Source organism: Pezoporus flaviventris, unplaced genomic scaffold (assembly GCF_033815535.1).
Source record: "Pezoporus flaviventris isolate CSIRO_AGI_PZ_B2104156 unplaced genomic scaffold, CSIRO_AGI_Pfla_v1 ptg000083l, whole genome shotgun sequence".
Taxonomy (NCBI): domain Eukaryota; kingdom Metazoa; phylum Chordata; class Aves; order Psittaciformes; family Psittacidae; genus Pezoporus; species Pezoporus flaviventris.
The window spans coordinates 3,023,111-3,049,502 of record NW_026892631.1 but is presented as its reverse complement, the minus strand read 5'-3'; the positions used below and the strand labels follow the sequence as shown (position 1 = coordinate 3,049,502).

Sequence of the window (26,392 nt, the reverse complement as noted above, 5' to 3'; positions counted from 1 at the left end):
GTCAGGCAGGTGGAGACCTACAGACCTGGCCAGCCCTGAGCTGCATGTAAGAGGCGTCTGCTACCCATCCCATGACTTAGAGCTGCTGTGCAGGGAGGTTAATTGTTCTGTACTTAAAATGTCTTGCGCAGGCTTATTTGTGGAAGTCGTTTTCTATCGAAAGTATCTGTGTAAGCTTGTTTTTGCTAGAGGATGGCTCAGAAAAGCCTCTGAACAGCAACCTCCTTGATGTGACACCACTTGTACAGCACCAAAGTGCTTATTGTGGGGCTGGGGGGGGGGGGACAGTCCTCTGTCCCGCAGTGCCCAGCACTCCGGGGGCAAGGGCTTTGCTCTCCCTGCCCTGCTTCGAAGGCGGTCGATGGAACACGTTTTGCCTGCGGTAAACGCTGTCCCCGGGCTCTGTGCGCCTGCAGTGGTTCTATCAGTGCCCCGAGAGGCTTTCGGCGGTGGCGTGGCTCGGGTCAGTGACCCGAGCGCTGGCGGCTCTGTGCCGCTCCGCCCTGCGGAGCCGGGGGACGGCTCCCTCCGTCAGCGCTTGAACAGCCCCCGACCTGCGGGGGGCGCTGCCGCTGCCTGTCAACGAGGGAACCAGCCGCCGCCGCTCCTCATTGGCTGCCGATGACATCACCGGGCGGCACAGCCCCGCCTCTAGCCCCGCCCCTCCGCCTCGCCTCCGCGCTGCCATTGGCGGGCGGCGCCGCCCGTCACCGTTAGGCCCCGCCCCTCCGCCGGGCCGTACATTTACGCGGTAGCAAAAGAGAAAGTAAGGAGGATGGTGCGGGCCGTGCGCGGCGGCGGGCGGGAGGCGCAGCTCTGGCGGCAGCCACCGCAGCCACAGCCGCGACGGACCGGGCCCCAGCGCGCCCCGCCGGTGAGTGCGGCAGGGGGCGAGCGGAGCGGCGGGGACCAGCGGCCGCGGCGTGGAACTTGGGTTTCACCGTGCGCTGCTCGTCGCGTCCCTCCGGCCGGTAGCGGAGCCGGGATGCGTCCCTCGGTTGTGCAGTTGTGTTAGATGCAGAGGCGCTCCTGGTGTGTGTCCATCTGTTTTCTAAGCAGCGGGAAGGGCGAGGGGAAAACGGGATGGGAAACCTCCCCGCTCGGCTCCTCGAAGCTCCCTCCGCAGCTCGCCGATCGCGGCGTCTCTCGCTGCCCCGAGAGCGGAGGTTGCTTCGGGGCCGCCCCGCTACGGGGTGTTGCTGGGCAGGATGGGGTGTCTCCGTGCCCCGTATCAGCGGGGCTGGATGGGGAGCGGGCCAGTGTCCGCCCGCTGTTGGGGATTTGGCGGAGTTCGGGAAGTTGGTGCTGGGATGTTTTCCAGCGGGAGCCGCCGCTGCTCCAAAAGTTGCCGGAGAAGGGGAGACAGTGCCTGGGCTTTCTTGGGTTGTGTGGCTCTTGCCGTCCTGCTTCCTGCCCGGGTGGAAAAGGGGGTTTTAATCCCGTGTGCTGTCTCTTATTAAAGGTTGGGCAGGCTGTGACCTTGCTGGGGCGCAGGGAACCCCTCTTTCTAGAAGCTGTGAGATGTGCTGGGGAGGAGGGAACGAGTTTCTCTGGGACTGATGGAGAACAGCCTTCCTGGAGCTGGGGGCTTAACTGAGGCTGGATTAACCCCTAACAGGGGGATGGAAGCTTTACTTTCTGTAAAGAACTCCAGAACCTAAATTTCCCGTTTTCTCCTGGGTGTTTTTTGTTTAGCTCTATGTTTTCAAGTTTGTAACCGACTCTGACAACTTATTCACCAGCTAGTTTTATTCCACCTTGGTGGAAAATTTGCATATCACCACTGACACATTCCATTCCTATGCGTTTCTCCCAGTTGTAGAGTCAGCCCTGTGGTTGCTTCCCTTGCAGTAAGCGGGGGAACAAGAGAACGTGCCTCTCTGTCATTATCAGTTGCATGCCTTGCTTGCAGCCTGGGGTTTCAGAATAGCTCAGCACCATTTGCATGTAGACAAATGCCTCCTCCTGGGTGTAGCTGCACAGCCCAGGCTTAGGAGTGTGTATTCTGCATGCCATGTGCATGCATACAGATAGCTCAAGTATTTGCTGTAGGATTGGAAAAAGGGTTTTGGTAACTGCTGTGAGCTGGTAGCTGTCAGAGGGGTTGGTCGGTTGTTACCTGCGGATGAGGGGTGTTGGTAAAGTAAGTTGCTGTATATGAGGGCTTATGTGATTTCATGATCTGCTTTCATCACCTTTTTCTTCTTCCCATTCCCCCTCCCTTTTCTCTTTTTCAGGGTGATCTTGAGTTCTTCTTAACTTGCTAGTGCTCAGCCTCCTCATGCCTCCATCTCCTTTAGACGACAGGGTAGTAGTGGCACTTTCAAGGCCAGTGAGACCTCAGGATCTCAACCTTTGTTTAGACTCTAGCTATCTTGAATCTGCCTCTTCTGCCAGTGAGAGCCACTCCAGTCTGCTCGGCACAGCTGTCGTGTCCCTAAAGACTGCTAATCTCACGTATATGCCCTCATCTAACGGCTCTGCACGCTCCCTGAGTTGTGGATGCAGCAGTGCCAGCTGCTGCACTGTGGCAACGTACGACAAGGACGCTCAGGCCCAAACTCAAGCGAGCACCAGCAGCGCCGGAGCCTCCACTGCCTGCCCTGCCAACCAAATGGTCAACAGCAATGAGAACGCTGGCAGCTTGAGCCCGCTGGGCAGCGTGGGGAGCCCGGTCTCGGGCTCCACCAAACAACTCGCTAGCATCAAAATCATTTACCCCAACGACCTGGCGAAGAAGATGACCAAATGCAGCAAGAGCCACCAGCAGAGCCAAGGGCCTGTCATCATTGACTGCAGGCCATTCATGGAGTATAATAAGAGCCACATTCAAGGGGCTGTCCATATTAACTGTTCTGACAAGATCAGCCGGAGAAGGCTTCAGCAGGGCAAGATCACCGTCTTGGACTTGATCTCCTGCCGGGAAGGCAAGGACTCCTTCAAGAGGATCTTTTCCAAAGAAATCATAGTCTATGATGAGAATACCAATGAGCCAAGCAGAGTAATGCCTTCCCAGCCACTCCACATAGTGCTGGAGTCACTCAAGCGAGAAGGCAAGGAACCCCTAGTCCTAAAAGGTAATCTTCCTCTTTGCCCACCTGTAGTGGTTCCCTTTGCAGTGCGTGTCTTCTGGTGTTAGCCTTGCTGATGGTTGAGCTTTGAAAGCTTGTGTTTACCTCTAGAAAGGCCTGCATGCCTCGAGCCACCAGTGGCAAAGCAAATGCTTTCCATGGATAAATCATGGAGCCAGTAGCAGGGAGATACTTGCTTTTCTCAGTTGTCCTTGAGTAGCAGAGGGGGTGGGAGCTGAAAGGAGGAGGAAACGTGCTTCCTGGTGTCTGTCTGTGCAGACAAAGAATTCCCCCCCCCCATGTTTGCTCTGAGTATTTATAACCCAAGGGGCAGAGGTCCAGGAGGGTATATTTCTCTTTTAGCTTGTCAGACTGACCTTTACTTAGCAACCTTATTTTAGTCCATATAAAACTGGACTCATAGGTGCTGGAGATGAACAGTGGGAGAGTAGTAGAAGGGAGGAGGAAGGAGTCAGGAAGCCACTTGGTCTGAGGCATTGCATCATGGACCAGTCAGCAAAACCTGGGGAATACTCAAGTCTTGTTTTGGTGGTATGGGGTCAGAATAATGGACAGAGAGAGATAATTCATCTAAAAAGTGATCTGAAAGTGTTGTGTGTACACTTATGTGTGCGTATATGTCTTTTCCTGTAAAGACTCCTGTTTTAATGTGGTGTTTGGTCTGTCCTTTAATGCTCTGGGGGAAACAAGCCCATTCAGGCAGCATCCAAAGACACTTCCCCTTTTTCACTTTATTCTGTAGCTCCTGTTTATAACAATGCTGCCCTCTAGATTGAATCTCTTTTCCCCTGGGTGTTTATGCCATTCAGAGGCGTGCGTGGTTGGCAGAGACTGGCTGTGGCACTGGAAAACTATGGGAGGTTAAGGTCCCTTCCAACCCAAACCAATCTGTGATTCTATGATTTGTTGATTGAGCTCTTTCTCTCTTTCCAGCTCTTACTGTATTTAATTCACTCAGTTTTTCTGTTCCAGGCTGCACAATGTGGCAAGAGAATTGATCAGGCTGATACTTGATCCCCATTTCTCATAGCTTTATAGGCGCTAAGGGTCCTGTGAGATACTCCTCTGTGTGTATCTTGTGGAAGCTTAAAATTGCACTGAGCTTTATCTTTGCTCCCAGTAAGTATATTTTGATTCTGGGCTTGCTTTAATAATTGTTAGGAGTTCCCAGTGTGCTCTTATTGAGTCATGATGGTGCCCTTCATCCATAAAAGAGGGAGAGGAGGTTCTTTGCAGTGTGAGGTTACCGCTGAAGTCCTGCATTTCTGGTGATAATCATTCTGTTGTACAGCCTTTGCCACCAGGTGTATGGTTGTAGTCTGTGAACCTTCCTATCCTTAGAAAAGTGAGTTTCTGAAGGTGTTTTTCCTGTGTTTCTCTGAAAACACTGGAACTTGTGTAGACCTCAAACTGTCAGTTATTTCCTAAAGTCAGATCCTGGCTGAGATGGAGCTGCAGAGCTGTTGTTGGGCAGAACATTGCTGTTGGGCCTGTAGGCAGGCTGTGGGCAGCCCCTTCTCCCACCACCCACCACTGGGTTTAACAGAGTCCTTGCGGGATTGCTTGGGCCGTTTTTGGTTTTCAACCCTGAGAAATGTTAGGATCTGCCTCAAAGACCTGCTTAGCAGGAATCCCTTCCCCAAACCGTTCTGCTGACACATACGGATGAGAATACAACCAAACCCTTTGCTTTTTGGATTTAGTTCTTGGCTGGGTCAGAGCAGGCTTCATCTCTGGAAGCATGGAGAGAATAGCATCCCTGTCACCTTAACCCTCCTCCCCTCTTTTGGAGCGGGGCTCCCTCTGAGGTTGGATGGAATTGAGCGCAGTACAGAGCAGCATTTAGGAAGGCTGTGGTGAAGTTTCCAAGCTGAGGAGCAGTGCTGGAAGTGCTCATTGTTTGGTTTCACTTGTCAGATAGGGTTTTTTCCATCATGCTTCAGCACACGCCTGGGTTCAGGCTCCGAAATGAAGCCGGGGGTAGCTGGGGAGCCCTCTTTGCTTCTGTTATTTCCAGCGCTTTCTCTCACTCACTGCAATCTGGTCCTAATTTATTGCCAGCCCATCTGATCCCCCCCTGTGTTGTGTTTGCAAACACTGGTTGCTAGCCTGCCTGTCCAAGTTTATGTCCCCCTGATCCGGTGCCACCTTCTCCATGTTTGGTGCTGCCTGTCAGCCCCGTTGCCGTTTGGGGTGAATCCGATCGACAAAGCCAAGGGTTGAGTTACAGCATGCTGAGGGGAGCGATGTGGCCCCATGTGCATTTTGGGTTTGGGTGCCTGTGTCTTTTTAAGCAGCAGAGAAACCCTGCGCTGCTTCCAAAGGCCAGGCTGTGATCTACAGATAAATGTATGTATGGGGCACCTTACTAGGCTCAAGTTAAAGAGAGGTGGCCTGATTTATTTTTAATGTAGTAGACCAGTATATAAACTAGCACTGTGAAAAGAGAACATTGGGGTTTTATGTATGCTGTGGTATGGGGGTATTTTAAGACCTGTGTTCCTCCCTTCCTATCCTGTGTGTCTCTGGCTGTTTCCTTTATCATGGAGTGCTTTTTTTGTCATAAATAAAATATTTCCGTAATTCTGATTTAAGCTCCTTAGAAGCAAAGATTTGCTCATTTCTTTGTTCACAGCCAATAGCACTTGAAGCAAGCATAAACCCCCTATTTAAATACACGAAGAAACAAACATCTATTTCACAGTGCTGCTAAATGGGCTGCAGCAGGCTAAGCTGTCAAGGCCGAAGCTGCTGCTCCTCAGTCTGTTTGGATACAAAACAGGAAGAAGGCAAGTTTTCCCCGGTACCCACACACCTTCATACAAGACCATGGTATTGCATGAAGCTTAGAGGCCTCCCTTTTTGTGGGTGCTTTTTCCTTTTTAGGGAAGGAGAGGAGTTAAAAAACCAGTGATGTGAGCCCAGCATCCCTTCTGCCCGAGGCCAATAGCAAAGCTGTTGCTGAATTTGGGGAGGCAGAGCATGGCGATGCAGCCCTGGCTCTCCTCAGAGGAGTTGTGTCCATTTCCTTTCTGCAAACCCAATGGTGAGGTGTCTCTGCCTTCCCTGAGCACCCCAGCTCGTAGCAAAAGTGGGCTGGAGCCTTGGGGGTTTGTGTACTTGAGTTTGCCACTGGATTTAAAAGTAGGAAGTGGGAAATCCATTTGCATTCAGATGAAAAGTAGTATTTTTCCTAGAATGAAATGCGTAGGTTTGTAGTTGAGCATCTCTGTTTTCCAAGTTAAATAGAATCTGCAAATGAAACAAATGAAAAGCTGAAGCATCTGTGCCCATGCATTTCAACGGCTTTTAGCACAAGAGGATTTGCCTTTGTTTCCCTGGCTGGTGTCGTGGTATTGTCTTCATCCTGCCCGTCCTCCTCTGCCTCCGAGCCCCATCAGCAGAGGAGCCTTGTGGACCTGCTGAAGTCTTGTGGTTAGTTTTTAAAGGCTTCTGTATTTGACTGCAGGGAAACAGCAAATTCAAAAGCAGAGGTGCAAATTGCAATTAGGCAAATAATCCATTTCCCCCCTGCCATGTGCTTTAAACCAATGGCTAGACTGCTGCAAGGGGGTAGGGAGCAACCGGCTGATGGTGATAACAACTGGCTGCTTCTCTATTCTTGTTCTGGGTCTCAGGAGCTCACTTATGCTCTGGCTTTCAGTCTTCTCATAGCTCATCTCACAGGGAAATAAATGAAGTGACTTGCTCTCATTACAGCAGAGAGTATAAGACCTGCCAGCAAACCACTTCGTGCTTTCTGCCACGGTCTAAGAATAGCTTCAGATCTCTTACCACACCAAAGTTGCATATCACAAGTTGGAACAACTATAAAGAGATTGAGACAGCTGTAAAAGGAATAGGTACCTGGCTTATGTTGTCCCATGTTCATGCAAAATACTGCCTTCCGAAGTACCTGACCTGGTTATAATCTGTTGCAAAGGCAATCATTAATTATGATTGTAATTGGATAACTTAACGGTGTTAGTGTTACTTTAAGCCCTAACTGGATGACAGTGCACAAGTGTATTGGCGACTAGAACTTGACGCAATGGTCAACAAATCCAGCTGACCAACAAAACACGTGCCTGGTGCCTATTTCCACCAGAGTTCTCCACTGAATAATTATTAGGTCATGGTTCTAATAGGGAAGTGTGTATTTTTAAGTGTTAAGTAATGCGTGTGAAGCGTCCAATGCGCTTCAAACTAAAGCGCGTTCCCCGTGCGCTGCAGAGGAAATCTGGCCCCATCAGTCACTGGGGAAAAAACTTCTGCTGGCTCTATTAAGGCTGAGATTTCACCTTCACTTTTCAGGCTCTGGTTGCTAGAGCTTAAAAAAGTATCTTTCTCCATTGGAATAGATAATTGCATTGGTTGTAACACTTGAAAATCAGTTGTGTATGTCTGCACCTTTTGCATGTAGATAAACTGGAGCAATACTGTGATTGTAGACCACAGGCTTTTCTGTATTTTGAAGGGATGCTTCTGCAGGGGAGTGTACCTCTAAACTTTGCCTATTCAACAGTAACAGAATGGAAAATGTGGCATTTCCTCCCAGATGATGGCATCTGAGAGTTGGGAGTGCTGGCTTCCAGAGTGCCTGTCACTTTCGAACTGTCCTCGGGGGGGGAAGAGGGCAATGACACTGCCTTGGAAGAAAAGGAACAGGAAAGAGGCTTGTTTTGGTGTTTGGTTGTGGGTTTTTTTAAGCTCTTCAGCTTGTCATACCCTTGGAAAGCAAGCAAAGAGTCAAGAAACAAACTGTTACATTAGGCAAATCTCTCTGAGGCTTGTAAAGAAAAATCTGACCCCAGTTCTGTTCAAACTGGAGGGACATTCCCTGCAATTTTCCAGATAGGTAGGTGTTGGGATTTTAATTAGCTGGATGCCTCACGTGCATGCCTGCTGGGGGTGAGACACTTTGCTAGTAAAATCTTTATAGCGTTGCTTGCTGGTGTGTCTTCTGGCTTTTTATTCTTAAGGGGAGCACAGCCTTTTTGGGAGGCTCAGGGTGATAGAGAAAGCTGTATTTGAGGTTTGAGTGGAAACTGGGTGTTAGCTAATGCAGATGGACCTGTTTGCCTAGACGTGGATGTGAGTTGTTTGCCTTCCAAAGCAGCAGCCGATGTTCTTACTGTGCTTAGGAGCACAAAAGTTTGTAGTGAGATTACCTTGGCTTTACGATGCATTTGAAGTGGGGATCAGCCGCTTGACTTTAGGCTATGACTGTTTACTGTGTGGAAAGCCACATTATAATTAGGGTTTTATTTATTCAAGCAACTCTGAAGTGAAGAAATGCCATAAATAGGTGCGGCATGTACACAGTTTTAACATCTGTCTGTTTTGCAGGTTTAGCAGCTAACCAGGAGGGAAATATGTCTCAAGTATTCAGTATAGGCTTGCAGGGTGATGGAAGTCACACTGTTTAAAGAAATAGACTACGGGAATCCATGAAGATGAGCTAATGCATCGTCCCTTTGCATGTGAGATAAGATTATGTGTGGTCCTTAGCCTTATTGGGAAGTCTGGTGGGCCCGGGAGAGCACTGGCTACAGCAATCACAAGGCTGAATTGTCGTGAGCAGTTGTTGGGCTGGAGCTTTGTTTCTAGGGGCTCACCTGAACCTGTCTTCAGTGCTTTTTGAACACCTCTGCACTGTAAAACTTAAACTCTTGTTAACGTTCTCGTTATCACCAAGTAAGCTGGGGTTTTGTAGTTCTTTTTCCTGTACTGCCTTGTGACTTTTTGCTAGAGGAAGGTCTTTGCTTCAGTTACTTAGTCTCTGTGATTAAGGCATCCTCCTGTCCGGAAGCATATCTGCCCACTGGAAGTTGGTTTTGATGTGTCCTCCCCTGCTCTGGGAGTTGTTGGTTCCCCAGGAGCATGTGTCCCTCCAGAAGGTGGTTCTGGAACTGTACAGCAGCATTTTAGGTCTTGGAAGGAGAAGAGGGGGAGATGGGAGAAGTAAGCGTGTCTCCCATGTGGCGGAGAAAGGGGGTAATCCGTCTAGAGGGATAACTGTGCCTAGATAGCAGCGCAGTCTTGGGGCCAGGGGAACTCTGGCTAAGGCTATGCAGTGGTTATTCTCCTGCTCTGTGACAGCACACACAGCAGACTTGCTGTGAGGCCATGGGTAAGTTATTTTAATCCGTCTGGGTTTTCTTTTTCTGTCCTTTGCACTGTTTGTTACACTGAGCTTATCTCTCTTGTTGCCATCAGTGTGAAGTGTGGTTGACCCAGGTTCATCCACCATCACCGTGTTCCCTGGGAGCAACACAACTGCCTGTTGCAGAAAGTGGAAGACAGACTTAGGAGCACTCCTTTCTTTTCCCTTTTTGCTACAGTGATAAACTGCAGGCTCTGATTTTTGCCTCTAGGTGGTTTTTGTTCTTTTAAGGTTTATTTTCTTATCTGTGTCTTCTTGGGTGAGCAGGTTATCTCTGTTCTGAAGGAAAGCTCTACACTGCCAGTGAAGAGATCAAGGTCTAGAAGGGGCACATGTTTATGATCTCCTGGCAGTTGTTTTTAGAGATGCCCTATAGAGCATGTCCCAGGGGGGAGTGTGTGCAGAGAGACCTGAGCCAGCAAGTCTGGGGGGAGCAACTGGGACCTTGTAGGTTTTGGTACCACTTGGTCCCTGTTGTCATGAAGGTCCCTTCTAACCCATACTATGATTCTATGCTGCTTTGTACATGTGCATTACTGTGCTTCCAAGATGATGGATTTGAAGAAGGAAATTGGGAAACATAAATTCAGAGAATAATAATAAAGTGATGTGAACATGTTGGCTGCAACTGTTACTATGATCTAGCTTTAAAAAGTGTACAGCGTGCCTGGGTTAATTCCCACTTGACTCACTGAAACAGAGAACTGCTTCTAGCTAAGGGTGATAAAGAGAACGAATGTTACTCCTTGTACACACATAAATTATCATACATATATATTTTTTGACAATGGCTTAAAGAGATTTGGGAACTAGAAGATAACTTGCAAGCTTCTGTCATAGCAGTTGAATTGGTTGTCTTAGGTTTATTACACCAAAGTGTGATATTAAGCCTTATGTAAGCAGTTGACCAACAATGTTTTAAAGGAAAAGCTGTTGTTAGAGCAGTTAACATGTACAGTGTTGGTGATGGGCTCTGATTCTGCTTGGTCTTTGCTAAAATAATGGGAGTGGAAACTAAAAACAAACCTTTTGCTGCCACTTAGAATTTGCTGGCATGTTTTAAGTACAAAACCATTTAATGTGATCGTTTAACATGACATCAGTCTTAGGTTCATAAGTGTTTGTGTTAGTCCTCAAGGCAGCACGCCATTGCTGTTGAAGGATAGCAGGGTTTTTATGCTTCCTAGGAAACATTAGTGTTAACTTGCCTGTGGAGGCAAGGAGACCTGGGCTGCTTTTAATCTGGCTGAACAGATTACTTGTTTGATTGTTATTTAGCTCTGGATTCTGTAAATGTGTCTCTTCTTCTTCACTTGACTCTGGAGTATGTGGGTGCAAACTGGGTCAACTCTCTCTTGCCCTGGGGGATTTTTAGGGTCTTTCCTCCCTGACCATTAGAATTGGGGTTTAAGTTCTGGCAGGGTTGGCCCTGAAGTCTGTCAGTGTGGGGGTTGGCTGGCACCATGCTAGTTCCAGTAATTTGCTGCTATGTGAAGACAGCGCCCTTTATTTTCTCTGGGTTTTCTTCATGTACTCTGAAATACCTTGCTGGAAAGGGTCAAATCAGAGCCAGATACTGTTACTATTTCTAGCCAAAAAGATAGGAACTTTTCATTTTAAAAAGCATAGGTCCATCAGGAATGGATGGCACTCTCAAACGCTGGTGTGGTATATCAGCACCCTATTTTCCTTTGATACTAATGCAAATGTTGCTGGCGTTTCTCGTGTAGAGGGGCAGCAGTTTAGACCGGGAAAGAGCCTGTGTTCATCTTCAGGAGAATGAAAGCAGCCTGCTCTTTGTTGTCAGAAACAATGGTAATGTGTCCTGAAGAGGTTGCCCTTAAAAGGGTAAAATGAATAAATGGATGGCTGAGCCATGAAAATGTCAGTGTTCTCTAAAACATGTGAATTAAACAGAAACGTCCAGTCCTACACGTCCAGGATTACACATGTCTGACATGCTACTGGGACCATCCTTCCTCCTTGGATATGCTGAGCCAAAGCTCTTTGCACCGCACTGGCTATTGGCTGTCTCCAGCTGCTTGAGGGATGCGCGTGGTGATGGGCAGGGAGAGAACTGGGAATAGATTTAAAAACAAAACAAAACTGGTGTCTTGGGCAGATCTGGTCTGCTCTGCCTCTGTCTGAAAGCAGACCTGTAGCTCTCTCTCAATGTAAGACCATCTGTAGTATCTTTATAGCATTAAAATAGTTTCTGTCCCCTCCCCCTCGCTTCCCCGGCTCCTTTGTACATAGCTGTAGCATTTCTTGATGACCTTTTTGTTAATATGGTTTCCAGTGGGAGCATTTCACAGTAGAAGTATGTATTCCTTCAGGGTTTATGCTGACATTTCCAGTGATTATTTAATTGGACTTCATGTTAGCCTACATCCCCATGGGAATGCATACTTTTGCTATGAGAAGTTGTAACGTGTCTAATTTTGAGTTTCTGCTATAAACGCTTGCCCTCCAGGGAAGGCAAGTCCAGTCCTTGTCTGTGGCTGCAAAATTGTCACCACAGTGTGTTTGGGATGTGGGGTTTTTTGTCGTGTTCCTAATTACATTCTTGTATAGCTTAATCCTTGTACCAAAATTGAGAGCGGGCCTTCTCCTTTGACCTTCCTGACTTGCTCCCCAGTGATAACGCAGCACTCTGAAGGATGCTGACGTGTGTTTTATTTTCCTGTGAATATATTTTTGGTGTTATTTTTCCTTTCCTTTCAAATGGGCAGACTCAGCATAGGGGAATTTCCAGTTACAGGCTAGAACCGCTGTCTTGAACTCACAAATGTGGTCCAGAAGTATTCACAGCAGCTTCTGGAGGCTGGTGAGTAGTCCAGAAGGTGGTGGCATCTCTTGGGAAAACTGGTGAGTAACCTAGGGAAGGGGCGTGTGTGATTTGTATGGGTCCAAAACTTAGGATCTGAGGAAAAACTTAAGTTTAAGGCGCAAAAGTAGAAATGGATCTCAGGAAGTGTTCCTTAGTGGCAGGTTTGGGAAACAAAAAAGTAAATATTATTTATTTCTAACTGGAACTAATTTGGATGATGTGGTGGTCCTCTGAGGAAGAAGAGTGAAGGGTTGGGAGCTGATGTAGAGCCAGCATCTCTGGCACAGCCTGACAGGGGAAGGGGCTGTAAAGGCCAACAGGAGAGGGTGTGTTGTGACAGGGGGTATGAGCATCAGAGACAGCATGCAAATGCATGGACGTGTGCCTCAGTGCTGAGGAGAAACCTTGCTTCTTTATCCGGCGTCACGCTCTTGACTTCTGTAGGGACCTCAAAGCAGTTGTGTCAGGGGTGTGCTTGTAACTCCTCTAGGGCAGAATTGGTGTACAAACCAAGCTCTCGGGATAGTTCCCATATGGAAAAAAGACTGACCTTGCACGTTCTGTAGAATGCAGGGTTTTGCATGTTTTTGAAGTGCCGTTGGCAACTTGATTAGAGGGAGAGCCTAGATTAGATTGAGTGTGTCGAGGTAGAAGCTGTTCTTTGTGAGCTATGTTTACTTTTACTTCTTTATGTTTGTTTAAAGCTTAATCTTTTGTGGCAAGGCTGATGCTGAATGCTGTGTGGGCAGCAGGGAAGGAAACCCTGTGCAGGGTCTTTAAACCTCCCTCAGACAGGTGAGGAATACGGTCATAGAACCAGGAAGTCAGACCTGTTTTACTTGCTAGGAGCAATAGAAGAAGAAGAACCTTCAGTTATGCCTTTGATTGTGGAAATGGGTGTAATGTGTGTTGTTGAAGAAAGCATGGAGGTTTATGTTGTAGAAGGATGGATTTTATTTTTGTCCTTCCTCCCTCTGCCCCCTTTCTTTAGCAGTGGGAAAGGTAATGTGTAAAGCAGTCTTGGTGTCACTGTGGTCTCCTTGTACTGCAGAGGATGGGCTTCCTTCTGCTGTGGGCTTAACCTCTCATAAATCTCCTTCCAGTGCTCTAAATCTGAGCAAACAAGAACCACCAAACCACAATTTCCTTGAAATCAAAGGAGCAACTCCTGATGTCACCTGGGTGAGTGTTGCCTGATAGGTCCCCACCTCTGTTGACAGAAGGAAGTTGCCCTTCTCAGCTCAGCTTCCCATTGTATGGGCCAAATACAACATTTTCAACCATGCAGAGCTTGGTGTGGGCAAGCCCTGAGCGCTGCTCAGCGGCAGCTGTGGTGAGAAGGACATCTGCCTTGGAGGGCAGAAACACTCCTACAGCGAGCTGCTTGGATAAACCCCGTTGCTTTAGAAGAGGTGTGGAAAGCAAAGCCCTGCTTGAACAAGGAAAGAAGCTGTCTTGGGTTGTTCAGGGAATTTGAGCATCTCTTCTTTCGGTACCTCAGGATGGGCACAGGATGATCTCCAGTGTGCACTGTGAACCGTCCTAAGGTGGTGTCAGCAACGGCAGTGGGAAGGTGCTTCACTGAAAGGTGGTCTTGTCTCTTGTGCTCTGTGGGTACAGCCCCACTATCTCCATGCCTTTCCCTGCCTAGTACCCAGTAGTCCTACCCCTGCTCAAGAGGGAGTATTAGGTGCTTTTCTTCTGCTTTTACTCTTTCCATGTTATCTGGTGTTGTTGGACATAAGGTGATAAGGAGTCTGGTTTGGCTGAGATACAGGGTTTGTTGTGCAGAGCCACAAACTTCTGCAGACATGGCTGTGTTGTTCAGTGGTATGAAGAGGTGGTCTGGGTGGATGCCCCATATCCTGGGAGTGGATTTGGTGTATATTGGGTGAATGCTGCTTCAGCCTGTACAGCTCCTTTTCCCTTGGTGGAAGGAAGCAAGTGGTGGTACTTCAAGCCTGCCCATATTGGAAGGGAGCAGTGTCCCTTGGAACATCCCTGTGCTGGAGCTCACTGCTTCACCTTGCATGGGAAAGTGCTCCTACCATAGATGTGTGACCTGGGACAAGTCATTGCCTCCAAATAAGCTCAGCCAGCCTCACCCTCCATAAACGTGCTGTGTGAAGGTCAGCACAAGGAAAGCAATGCTGCCTACCTGCTGAAGCTGGTGGAGACTGTAGCCCGAGGCAAAGGGGAATATGTGACAGTAAGGAAAAAAAGATAAGCAAACACGGTGTTCAGAGGTAAGTGCATCTCACTTGGTTCTACTTTCCCTCGCCCATAGTACAGGAGCAGCCCGAATGCTGGCATTAAAGCAGTGGTGGCTCAGCATCAGCGTGCCACCCTGCAGCAGACCTCTGGGCATTGATAATGGCACAGCAGGAGTGTGCCTGCAGGCCCTGTACTGTCCTGCCAGGTTAAGGGAAGGCACAGCACCTTGGTGGGCAAAGCACGTGGGCAGTACCTAGCCTCTATTTTTACATGCTGGAGTCATGTTTGCTTAATCTCGAGGCATCCTGCACTTTGAATCAACTTGACACAAAGTCATCTGTTCATTAATAACACAGGAGCAGTTTAATTGTTGTCTTAGTGGAAAAATACATGAGACTGTCATCAGCTGTTGCTTCTGGCAGTGCTTTTCTGCAGTAATGTAAATAAATGAGGTCACAGGTTTAAAGGAACAGGCTGTACTTGCACAAATTGAAAGCGTCATCTTAAACAGATATGCACCAATTGTCTGATAACTCCGTCCCCCCAAATGCTCACTGTAACATGTCGACCTTAAACACTCCAACACAGCCTTAGGGGCTCAGTTTGCTATTGGTACTGACAGGGTTCATGCCTAGTGGGTCTTTTAACCCTTGGCTTTTCCTGAGTGAAGTTTTTGGTGGCCAGAACCCCAGTATCCTGAATTCTCTGCTGCTCCTCCTGTGGGACCCCGGCAGTGCAAGAGGAAGGGAAGTTACAGACCAAACATCTCTTCTGCTGATGCTTCACAGCATCCTGCAATTTCTGCTCTTGCTGCGCATGTGCATATGTGTGTGTGTTGGTTTTATTTTTTTCCAGCTGGCTTTGTGGTATTGTAATCGAGGATGAGTGGATCCAGAAATGCGCCTGGACAGCTTTGAAAGCGGTATAAAAGGTCTATTTGTCTCCCGGGACCACGTGTTCTGTCTAAATGTGGATCCCACATCTGCAGCCTGTCATGTATTAAAAATATGTTCCTGTTTGCAATTGTAGTGGGAACACCCAGTACCTGCCACGCTCGGAACAAAGCGTGGCCGTGCCGATGAGGTAATGCAAAGGTATTGCTTTATGGTGAGGGTATTATTGCATGATAACTGCCTCACTAGAGCGCTCTCACAGAGGGGAACAAGGTCACTTACTCCCTTTATTGTGGGGTTAGAGCCTGTTTCTAGGTAGGAAACATATTACATATTGCAGATCTACCAAAATATACTGTAAACCCACATCCTATTTGCTTGTAGTCACACCGCCACAGAGCAACAGTGATGGTTGAAAGAGGTGCCAAAGAAGATACAGAGGAGAGGCAGGTGGTACTGTACTCCTTGTACTGTAATTCTCAATATTCTAATAAAAACAAGGAAAAAAAATCACAACAACAACAAAAAAAACAACGCACTTCTGTAATACCTGTATAGGTAAGGGTTGTTGTTCTTGCTTTCTTCAAAGGTCATGGTTCCTTGTAAAAGCTGGTTGCCTAGTTCCTGCCATACTTTTTGTGTCAGTTCTGCATCCTGTTTGCCCTCTTTCTGACGGCAGATGACAGACACCATGTTTGGCACGTTTTTTGTGCAAGCACCATGCTGCTTGTCGTGTTCTGTTTGTTCAGAGCTGCTTTGGCTCCTGTTCATCTGCTCACCTGGCCTTGTAGCGCTGATATGAGCCCTGGGCTCCTGGGTGGCTTTGGAGCTGGGAGATCTGTGCCCAGCTGCTGCCCTGGTGCTGTTCAGCAGGGGGTTTTGAGGAGCATTGAGAGATATTTATGGGCAGATGGCTGCAAAGAGCTTTAACAAACAAGTGTGAATAGCTGGAGCATGTGCAGTGCTGACTTGAAACTTCCTACAAGTTTTGAGGTCTCGGACAACCCAAAGTCTGCTGTCACTTGCTGCTTTGGCAGGGCAGGATGCTAGAAGAACTGCAAAAATATCTGTTTCACATTAGTGGCAAGCAAGAGCTCTCAGTCTTCTGCTGTGTTTTGCTGCATAGGCAAAGCCGTCTGCCACATGAAGTGTCCTGCTTCATTGAGTCATTTCCTTATGGAACAAATACCTTGAGTTCCCCAGAGTGCTGGGCATCCTTGCATGTCCATCTTCATTAGGATTTGAGTAGGTTCAGCCTCCACTTGAAAGCCTGCCCAGCAGCTGTTTTGCAGCAGAGTGTGCACAAAAGCACTCGATGTTAACCTGCATCCATGTGTGGGCTGTGTCAAACTGGCCTGGACATCAGCCTTTTTGCTGTTCTTTGATTATTAAAGCTGTGTGGTATGTTTAAAGCATGACATTCTGTAGAAGTGGACATTGGCAGCTTATCTAGTTGTTTTATCACTGAAGGTGGCTACAGAGCTGAATCTAGGTTTCATGGCTGGTGCTCAAACTGTACTGCTATGTATGCTAATGTTCTTTCCTGGTGGGTATATTATATTGCCTCTCTGCTTATGCTGCCTGTGTATGATGCATCCTGCCCTGCCAGAACAGCAAGTGACAGTAGATTTGGATTGTCCAAGACCTCAAAACTTGCAGATGCAAATAGCAGCTAAAAAACTGCTTTTAAAGCCTAGCTTACTTCTGTGTAAGTTGGAGGCTTTTACTAGGTTGTGCTTCTCCACACTCCTTGTTACAGACCCCTGTAATGCTTCTTTCATGTCCCTGGTTTGGGAAGGCTTGAGCAACTTCAACCATGAAGCAGCTTCTGTTACAACAGAGTGGAGTCTCTGCATCGTAGAATCAGCTGGGTTGGAAAAGGCCTTTAAGATCATCAAGCCCAACCTCTACCCCAGTACTGCCAGGTCCACCACTAAACCATGTCGCTAAGGGTCCCCACGTTCCTCAGCGGTTCCTCATCACACTTGTGCGCTGTGCCCTTCACCAGCTTTGTTGCCCTTCTCTGGACCCACTCCAGCAACTCAATGTCTGTCTTGAGCTTCCTTGTAATCTGGAGTTGCTGTCGATAGCAGTGATATGTTTTGGTCCTTGTTGAGTTCAGTGAATTGACTCTTAGACCAGCCTTGCAGCAGCTACGTGTTGGCCTCCTCTCCAGCTATAGCCTCTTCCCACCCACCTCCTCTCCTCTACTGCATGAAGACTTTTAAATGCCAAAATAGGAGGTTCTTGACAAGGGAATACAGATGCACTTGATTACCCTGTGCATTGTATTTACAGCTAGGAGCAAAGGTTGTGTGTGTGGTGAGCATGGCAAGAGTGGATTAAGGGAATGGCACTCATGAGATGTCTGGATCCTGGTTTGGGACCTGCATGACTCGTATGGCGGTTCAGGTCCAAGCTAAGATCCTGCTGTTGGCTTTAGAGTTCAGCTTCCCTGTGACTGTATCTTGCTGTATCCTCTCACTGGGTACCAGTATTCTTGTCCAGTCCTCCCTTTCTCATGTGCCTGAGCTGGCTCAGGTTAGCAATCATCTTCCCAGTAATGTGTTGTTCCAGGGACATGCTGAGAGCTGCTTGGGTATGGTACTTTAAAAAGTGCTTGAACTGACTCTGCACGATGTAATGGTCTCGTCCTCTCTCCGTATTCTCATATACTGGACCAAAGCTCACACTGAGGAAATGTTGGTAACAGGAGTAATGGTGTCTTCTGGCCAACAGGGCAGGCAGAGGCCCTGAAGGGAGGACATAGGTGGTGAGGAAAGAGCTTGGTCTGGACTCCCTAGCTCTGTTGTATCTTACAAGGCAGCTGGTGAAACAGGATGGTGTCTGCTACACCACTAGTGTGCCCACACCCGAGTGATGAACCAGTGGGATCGTACCTCTGTCTGTGGCCACTTACTCCTAGAAGGATGCTGAAGAGGTGGAAAGTGAGTATTGTCTCTCGTTTCACTAAAGCAGCTTATTTTTCAGGGGTTTTCTTGGGAATCCTGTCATGCTCTGGTGGCTGTCTAAAGCACAGTATTTAAGCTGAATGGATTGCTTGCACATGCAGAAGGATGGATGTGGGTTAGGTTTAGTCTGTAGCGCAGGCTCTAGGCTGGAGCTGTTGGTTTGGGTGAGACCTCAGGCATCTTCAGACCATAGACTTGTTTGTTTTCTTGAGTGGACTAAGAAGACTTTTCAGACCCCATCAAAAACGGTTGGTGCAGTTGGCAGTGGAGCTCAGATTCTCATCCTTACTCGTCTCTCTGTCTTCTCCCCTGTTGTAACGACTTTGTGAGTACAGATCTTTAAAGTAGATGTGTTTGCTCTGTGTCTTGTAAACAGCCGGAACAGCTGAAGAGAAGCATGCTTTTAAGGTGGGGGAAGCACTCTGCATTTTGTGGGCAATTCGAGGATTTCTGGGACAGTGAGTTACAAACAGCGTGTGAAGAGCAGCAGTGTTAAAGGGGCTTGGTTGTAACTTAGCCTGGGTGCCTGGTGCCCGTTGAGTACTGCACAGAGCACTGAGATGCCCACCTTATGGGCAGGTGTGTGGACACAGTGAGATGCAGCACTCAAAACATAGACATCAAAGCCTTTTGCTGTGTCTGAGTTGGAGTCCTTGAGACAGCAAGTCTTCCTCTGTTTTAAAATATCCCTTTGCTAAATCACTGTGAAAGAGCCTGGAAAAGACAAATAACCCTTTATTTATTTACTTTAAAATAACATTGGGATGGTGACATTCACATTTATTTTGGCTAGTGTAGCTCTTTCGAGTAACTTCAGTGTAGCTCTCCCCCCTCCTGGGTTGCGTTTTTTTGGCTTGCGTTTAACAAAGTGCAATTCAGTTTGAACACTTGGCCCGTCCCGATGCGGTGCAGGACTCCAAGTATCCTGGTACAGCAGAAACGTGCACTTTCGTGGGCGAGGAGGGAGGGGGGATGGATATATCACTGCATTGCTCCTCTTTCCGCCTTTTTTTTGCTGGAGGAGCCACCTGTTAGCATTACATCAGCGGCTCCCAGGAACTCTCCTCCTACCAAAAAGGCCTTAACACAGAGTGGTTCTTCTTGTATTGTTTGTGCTCAAAGAGCTGATGTCATGCCAGCTGATGTCATTGTGTGCTCTGTGCGATCGCTATGGGAACCGGGCAGGTGGGGAGCCTGATGTAATCGCAGAATGAGGTGTAGAAAGAAGGTCTGGTCCTGGTGTTCCAGCTCTGCCGAGCTGGCAAAAGGAAGGCTGGTGAAATACTGCTGAAAAAAGACAGCAAGATGTGCAATAGAGCCAGGGAAGCACGAGCCAAAAGAGTAAAGCAAATTCTCCCTTCCTGCTCAGATCCGTTTCCCAATCCGTATTAATGTCCTAAAAATAACTCTTGCTAGATATTTTTGGGCAACCAGAGCAGAAAAAGGAGAGCTGTTTACCACATGTGAAGTGAGCACCTCAGGTGCTGTTGGGTTAGGAGAAGAGGTTTTCTTTTGTTCTCCTGCACAAATGCTTATGTGCTGTTCCCTGGAGCGATGCCAGTGTGAGCTGTGCCCACCTATCATAGAATCACAGAATGGGTTTGGGTTATAAAGGACCATCTAGTTCCAACCCCATTTGAGAATGCCCTGCAGGGCTGCTCCTGGCAGGCAGGTCTGCTATGGACAGGGAAAGCTAAAAGCCTGTCCCAGCTGGCTCATTGTGCTGCTTTGGTGTGATGCTAGCCTGTTTGCTTGTGGTTTTGATTATTTCCTTCTTGAAAAAATGTCTTTTGTCCTGTCCCCTTGCCTCTCCCACAGGTTCATAGGTGAGGCAGCCTTAGCACACTGATTGTAGAGGCATAGAATGGTTTGGGTTGGAAAGGACCTTAAGATCATCCAGTTCCAACCCTCTACTATGGGCAGGAACACCTCACACTAGACCATGTCACCCAAGGCTCTGTCCAACCTGGCCTTGAACACTGCCAGGGACGGAGCATTCACCACTTCTTTGGACACCCTGTGCCAGTGCCTAATCACCCTCACGGTAAAGAACTTCTTCCTTATATCTAACCTGATCTTCCCCTGTTTCGGTTTAAACCCATCACCCCTTGTCCTATCGCTATAGTCCCCGATGAAGAGTGCTTAACCTAAATCTCTGTCTAACCTAAATCTCCCCTCTGTCAGCTTAAAACCATTCCCCCAGGTCCTGTCTGATGTTGCACAAAGATGTGTTTGCCTCTTCCTTGGCATCATCAGCCTCATGGCGGGGAGAACAATGTGTGCCATGTGATTCATGTGTGCCAATGTGATTCATGGTGCCCTCATTGCCGGCAGCCATGCTCTGAGCAGTCATCATGACAGTGGTGGTAGGGACAATAGTGCCAGCTCCCGTCCTTTGCTCTGAAGAAAGGTGTCTCCAAAGTGCCGCTGACCTCGGGTGTGTAACCAACATATCTGCTTGGTCTCTCTCCCCAGGAGGACTCAGCGGTTTCAGGCAGAACCACGAAAACCTCTGCGACAACTCCCTCCAGCTCCAAGAGTGCCCAGAGGGGGGAGGCGGGGTCGGTGCATCCGCCGTGCCCCCCACGCTACCTCAGTCCATCCCCACCACGCCGGACATCGAGAATGCTGAGCTCACCCCCATCCTGCCCTTCCTCTTCCTCGGAAACGAGCACGATGCTCAGGACTTGGAGAAGATGCAGAGGATGAACATCGGCTACGTAATCAATGTGACCACCCACCTGCCCCTGTACCACTACGAGAAAGGCATGTTCAACTACAAGCGGCTCCCGGCCACTGACAGCAACAAGCAGAATCTCAGGCAGTATTTTGAAGAGGCTTTCGAGTTCATTGGTAATTACCCTTCACTGGAAATACTCTTGGTGATTTCTTTTTTTACCTCTTGTAAGGATCTAGAGTGAATTTCGTGCTTTGCTGACTACCCTGAAGGCTCTGTGAGGCCAGATTTGCTTTTGGTTAGGTTGTCAGAAATGCTGAGCAGCACCTTATGTTTCTCCTTCTTCTCACCTCTGGCATATCCAGTTAAGTAGTCTGGGGGTACATCATCAATAGTGATGCCTGCCTCCAGGCTGCCAAATTCAGGAAACACCAGAAAACTGACACATTTGTCATCCCCTTTTCGTTATTCCTTTGCATTCCTAGTTCCAACAGTGGCTTCCAGCCAGTTTTTCACAGTGACTGTTCTTAATGATGGCTGAGTCTTTTCTAACTTATTACATGAAAACACTGACAAACTTTCACACTTCACTTGTTCTACCATTAGATTTATGACTTCAGAGTGTGTGAGTGGATTGTGATGTGTAGGCTATGTAAGAGGGTTCACCACAGAACTCATGAGTCCATAGCAAATTGGGGAGGTTGCTGAAGAAATGACACAGCAGCGTTACCCGTGTTGCTCTGAACCTCACTGCAATCCACACAGCACAACCGTCTCCAACTTTAGGGGTTTCATTCATCTCTGTTTGGTCATCTAGGCTAAAGCCAGGTGGCCTCTTTAAGCAAGGTTGGTCAGTGAGGACATGAGCTCGTGATACTGAAAGCTTTTGGGGACCTTCCCTTGTCCCTCTCTAAGTCTTTGTAGGCACAGCTTTTGCAGTATAATCAATGTCCACTTGTGCTTCCCCAGCACAAATATGTGTCCTGAGAGGTTTTCTGAAATATATGAGCTGGGGAGATATATATGCCCTGGTACATAATTTTACTTCCTTGTGCTGAGGCTTCGCTAACCTCTTTACCAATACTTCAGGCTTGATGTTGGAGGACTAAACTAAGGGAGTGTGCCTCTGTGCTGTATCACAGCTTAGGTCCTTAGCTGACCCCATGCTGAAGTGAGTGCAGAGCTGTTTTATGCCTTGCCCTGTGTTTGTGGCACTTGGGTCAGCACGTAGTTACAGTGCTCCTGAAACTCAAGCCTGTTTGTGCTGTTGGGCTCAGCAAGGATTGTGCCCCAGCTGTGGGACTAGGTCCCAGGGCAGGATGTCCAAGCTCAGCATATTCTTCTGAGCCCATCTGCCCCTGCCATATGCCTTGGCATGGGCTCTCTGGTCTCAAGCAGACAGCTTGCCGTATTTCTGAGGTTGGGTTGGCAGGGGCTCACTGTGCGCCGATGCACGCAGTCTGTAGCCATGCTACTTCATTAAAGGTGACAAGGCAGATCACTGCTGACACTGCAGCTCAGATGGAGTGCAGCACTAAAGCTTGAGTCTTACCACTGAGAGCTTCTATCAGGAGCCCTTGGGCTTGTCCTATACAGTGTAGAGGACCAAAGGATCTCTACATAAAAGCAAATCTTCCTAGTGTTCCTAACACAACCCTAGTGCTGTCAGCTCCCCAAACTGCTGATTGCTATGTGCGTGGGAAGGTGAACAGCCCTTTTTGGATGAAGAGAAGCCCTCTCTGAGGGCAGGGGAGAGGGAACCTCACTTTGATCCTTTGGGAAGAAAAGGTGGGTAAAGAAATCCAGTAAAACCTTAAACTTTGAATTCAACAAGATGGGGAGGTGCAATAGGCTAAGCTTACATAAAGAAATTCTAAAGCTCTGTGGAGGTCCTTTTGGGATCCTATGAACTGCAGGGTTAGAGCTCTTGAAACCACTAGAAGATAGAGTTTGGCTTATGACCTTACCAAGGGCAGAGAAAGCAGCCTTGCTCTGTAAAGGTTTGGAAAGTGTTCCAAAACCCATTTTACTTTCCATTTTAATAATTACAGCTTGAGGGTCTGTCTGTGTTCTTAATAAACAAATATTTCTCCACTGAGAGTTTTCTTCCATAGCAGATTGAGCCAGCTGGGGAAGTAACTAGTCAAAGCTTTCCCTTCCTCGGGGTAAGCTTTAAATTGCATTTGAGAAGATTTGGAAATGTTTAAACTGCACATCCTTGGCCTATGTTTCTTTAAATATGTCTTGAAACAACCACAACCAAACCCAGGTTTAGCTCGAACTAAAGCCATAGGAAGTGAAATCATCAAAAACTCTTTGGGAAAGTGTGTCAAAATGCGTTAGAGAGTTTCAGCTTTCTGAAAAAGTAACTGGCAAAACTCCCTAGAGGGAAGTTGGCTTCATTTATGCTTTCGCAATACAGGTTGAGCATGTGGGGTTCAGGATGAACCATAGTCTTGGTGGGGTTGGGTTCATGCCAGAACTTGCAAACGAAATTCATGCTTCTCCTGCAGGTTAAAACAGAACAAATAGATTGAAGTGTCACATCCTGTGGGAGATACCAAAAGCAAGCTGTGGAAGATGAGGATGGTGTGGTAGTAACTCTCCTCCTTCTTGTGTTCTATTAGCACATGATTCCAGGGGCTCTGTCCTCCCTTATCCTGCCCAGGTTGCATACCTCTAAGTGATGTATCATGGTGAATAGCATGATTGTGTGTAGCCAGCTCCTGCTTTTGCAGAGACACCACAGTAGAGTGCCCCACTGAAGCTGCTTCGAGAGTAGCTTTGCAAAAGACTCAAAGAACAACAGGGCTTTGAAACAGGTATCGTTAGGAACTGAATCTGAAAATACCTGGTTTTTGAAAAGGTAGTGCCCAAGTAACGCAGTGGCATTGTGACAGAGGTGGAGATTGAGCCTGAGCTGACGCATCGTAGGCTTTGAACTATGTCAAGCTGCTCATGTTCCCTGTCAGCTCAGCAGTGTCTCTCAATGTGCAGTTTGCCTAATAAAGAGATAAAAGGGTACATGAGGACTTCCAGTGTTTCATGTACAATAACTCTGAAGCCTCAAAGGAAGATGGACTGGAGGAGAAGGGGCCAGTGCTGTGCTTGTAATCAAACAAATACAGGGACTTTTCACATTAAGTTACTCTTAATTGCACTGAGCTTTTTCCTCACTTAGAAGCTGGCAGACATCTTACTTTCTCCTGTCTTTCTCATTTCCAGAGGAAGCTCATCAGTGTGGAAAAGGTCTCCTCATCCACTGCCAGGCCGGTGTCTCCCGCTCTGCCACCATTGTTATCGCGTACTTAATGAAGCACACACGCATGACCATGACGGATGCCTATAAATTTGTGAAAGGCAAACGACCAATCATTTCCCCAAATCTTAACTTTATGGGGCAGTTACTGGAGTTTGAAGAAGACCTAAACAATGGTGTCACACCGCGCATCCTCACACCAAAGCTGATCGGCGTAGAGACTGTGGTGTGATGGCGAGGATGCAGTCAAGGAAGGGGCTTAACCTATTCTTCACCTGATTGGGGGCAGTGATGGGTGGGAGGTGGGTTTTTCTTTTTAGCTTTCAAAGGGGGGTTTTGTGGCAAACTTTTTGTGAATAAAAACCTTTTTTTTTTGTAAGGAAAGGTTTTTAGAGATCCAAGAACTTTGCCGTGTTTGGGATGCTGTTGTGATTTCCTTCCCAGATGCTGGCAGAGCAGGGAGGTTTTGGAGCAAAAGGAGTACTTTTTAAAATCAAAACAAGATGAAGAAGAAATACTGGGCTTCCCCCCCCCCCTTTTTATTTTTCCCTTCTCTCCAGCTACTTGTAGAGTTTATGGCTAAGTAGTCTGTGCAGGTTCATAGACTGAAGAAACCTAAGTTGAAGACGAAACACAAACAGCCAAAACAGAGCAGAAATAAAACCCCTCCCTGAAACAGAAGGGCCTTCGTTCTGCAAAGGCTTTGCTAAAGATAACCTAGCAAAATGCTCACCGATGCAAAGGAAATTGGAGCAGCTTCAAAAGTCTGCAAGGCACTTTTCACACTCCTGACTCAACCTAAAGACAAAATAAAGAGAGGTTTATTTGGCGTGTTTCATGTTCCAGTTCTATTTTTCTATTTTGGGGTGTAAGGTTTTAACAGTAAGGGGACTTTGATCATTCTATGCCATATGCCTTCACTGGCTTCTTGTGCAATAATAATTTGGGGTTTGTTTTGAGTGTTCAAACCACATACTGTTGGCTGCCTACTAATAATTTTTGAAGTCTACTAGTGCAATGGCAGCGGCTTGGTTCAGAAAGGATAAATGAGAGCAATTATTTTGTTCCTTTATATGATTTTGATCCTGGTTACAGTGCCATAAACCTTGTTACATATGTATATCAGAATGTACAAAGAACGAGCAAAGTTTATTTAAAACTATTTTTCGCACAAAGTATTGGTGTGTTTTAGTTGTCCATGTAAAAAAAAACCCAAAAATTTGATTATAAAACAAAAAATCTTTTGGAAAATGTGTGTCTTTTTATTTCTTTAGCAGTTTTCCATTTTCTTTCCATGGGATGGACTTTTGTTCTGTTGTATTTTTTCGTTGCAGTGTACATCTCCCTTTGACAGAACTGGCATCTCTTGTTTGGCATCTCCTCTTCCCTGTTTTGTTCCTGTCCTCTGCCGGTGGAATGTGTTCTCTTTTTTTCCTCCTGTACTCCTGCATCCTTAATTTTCTGTAACCGGATTTTTGTCTGCTGGAAGTGCATCAGTTTTGGAGCTGTTCAGCTGAGTTAGCACTATTGGTGAGGGACTTTGGGACAGATGTGTTATTTCTGCAGCTCAGTAGCCATTTGGAAAAATAAGAAATAAACTTTCTCCACCGATTCCTGTTCATATTCCTGCAATTAGCTTATCTTCTGTTACAACACTGTCTGGTTTCTGGAAGTCCGTTAGTCTCGTGTGTGCTTTTCCCTGGCCTCTCTATAGCGCCTTCCTCTAGCAGTTCAGTGATTCCTTCTCCTGGGATTTTCCCCTTTCTCTTGCCTATTTTTCCTTCATCCCCCTCCTTTTCCAGCTGTGTCAGTGTTGTGTGGTGCATATTGTAGGGCTGATGTTTATGCCTGGCGGTGTCCCTGAGGCACCTGACTTTTGCTTTCCTTGTATTCTCTTTATTTTCATGGTATGGTATAACCTGATCTCTTCTGGACTGTTACCAACTCTGAAGTTTATTTGTGTGAGCCTAAAGTCACTTAGAAAACATTTCTCGTATCACTCTGTTTGTGCAAACTGATATATCCCGGGAAATCGGGTAGCAGTGAAGGTTTTTCCTAGATGGAAACTTAGATGGGCGAACCAAGTTTAAAACAGGACTTGCTGGAAAACTTATGTATGATCACACTAGACATGTATATTTTTGTGGACATTTTACTTAAAATGTTGTTACTACACAGATATTTTCTTGAAACTTATCCCTTTATTAAATTATTTTTCTACTGGAATTGATTTTTTTAATTGCTTTTTAATACAGTGTTGGTCCTTTTGTTGAGATGCACTTGGCAACA

General features: G+C 47.2%; 1 protein-coding gene across 1 annotated transcript; it reads left to right on the top strand.

Moving 5' to 3' along the window:
• Positions 1–717: 717 nt before the first annotated feature.
• Positions 718–26,329, top strand: DUSP10 (dual specificity phosphatase 10). Its single transcript, XM_061475506.1, has 4 exons — positions 718–874; positions 2,238–3,077; positions 20,643–21,020; positions 24,070–26,329. Exons 2-4 carry the CDS (start codon positions 2,282–2,284, stop codon positions 24,333–24,335), a joined length of 1,440 nt encoding a protein of 479 aa, XP_061331490.1. The 5' UTR covers positions 718–874; positions 2,238–2,281; the 3' UTR covers positions 24,336–26,329.
• The last annotated feature ends 63 nt before the right edge of the window (positions 26,330–26,392 follow it).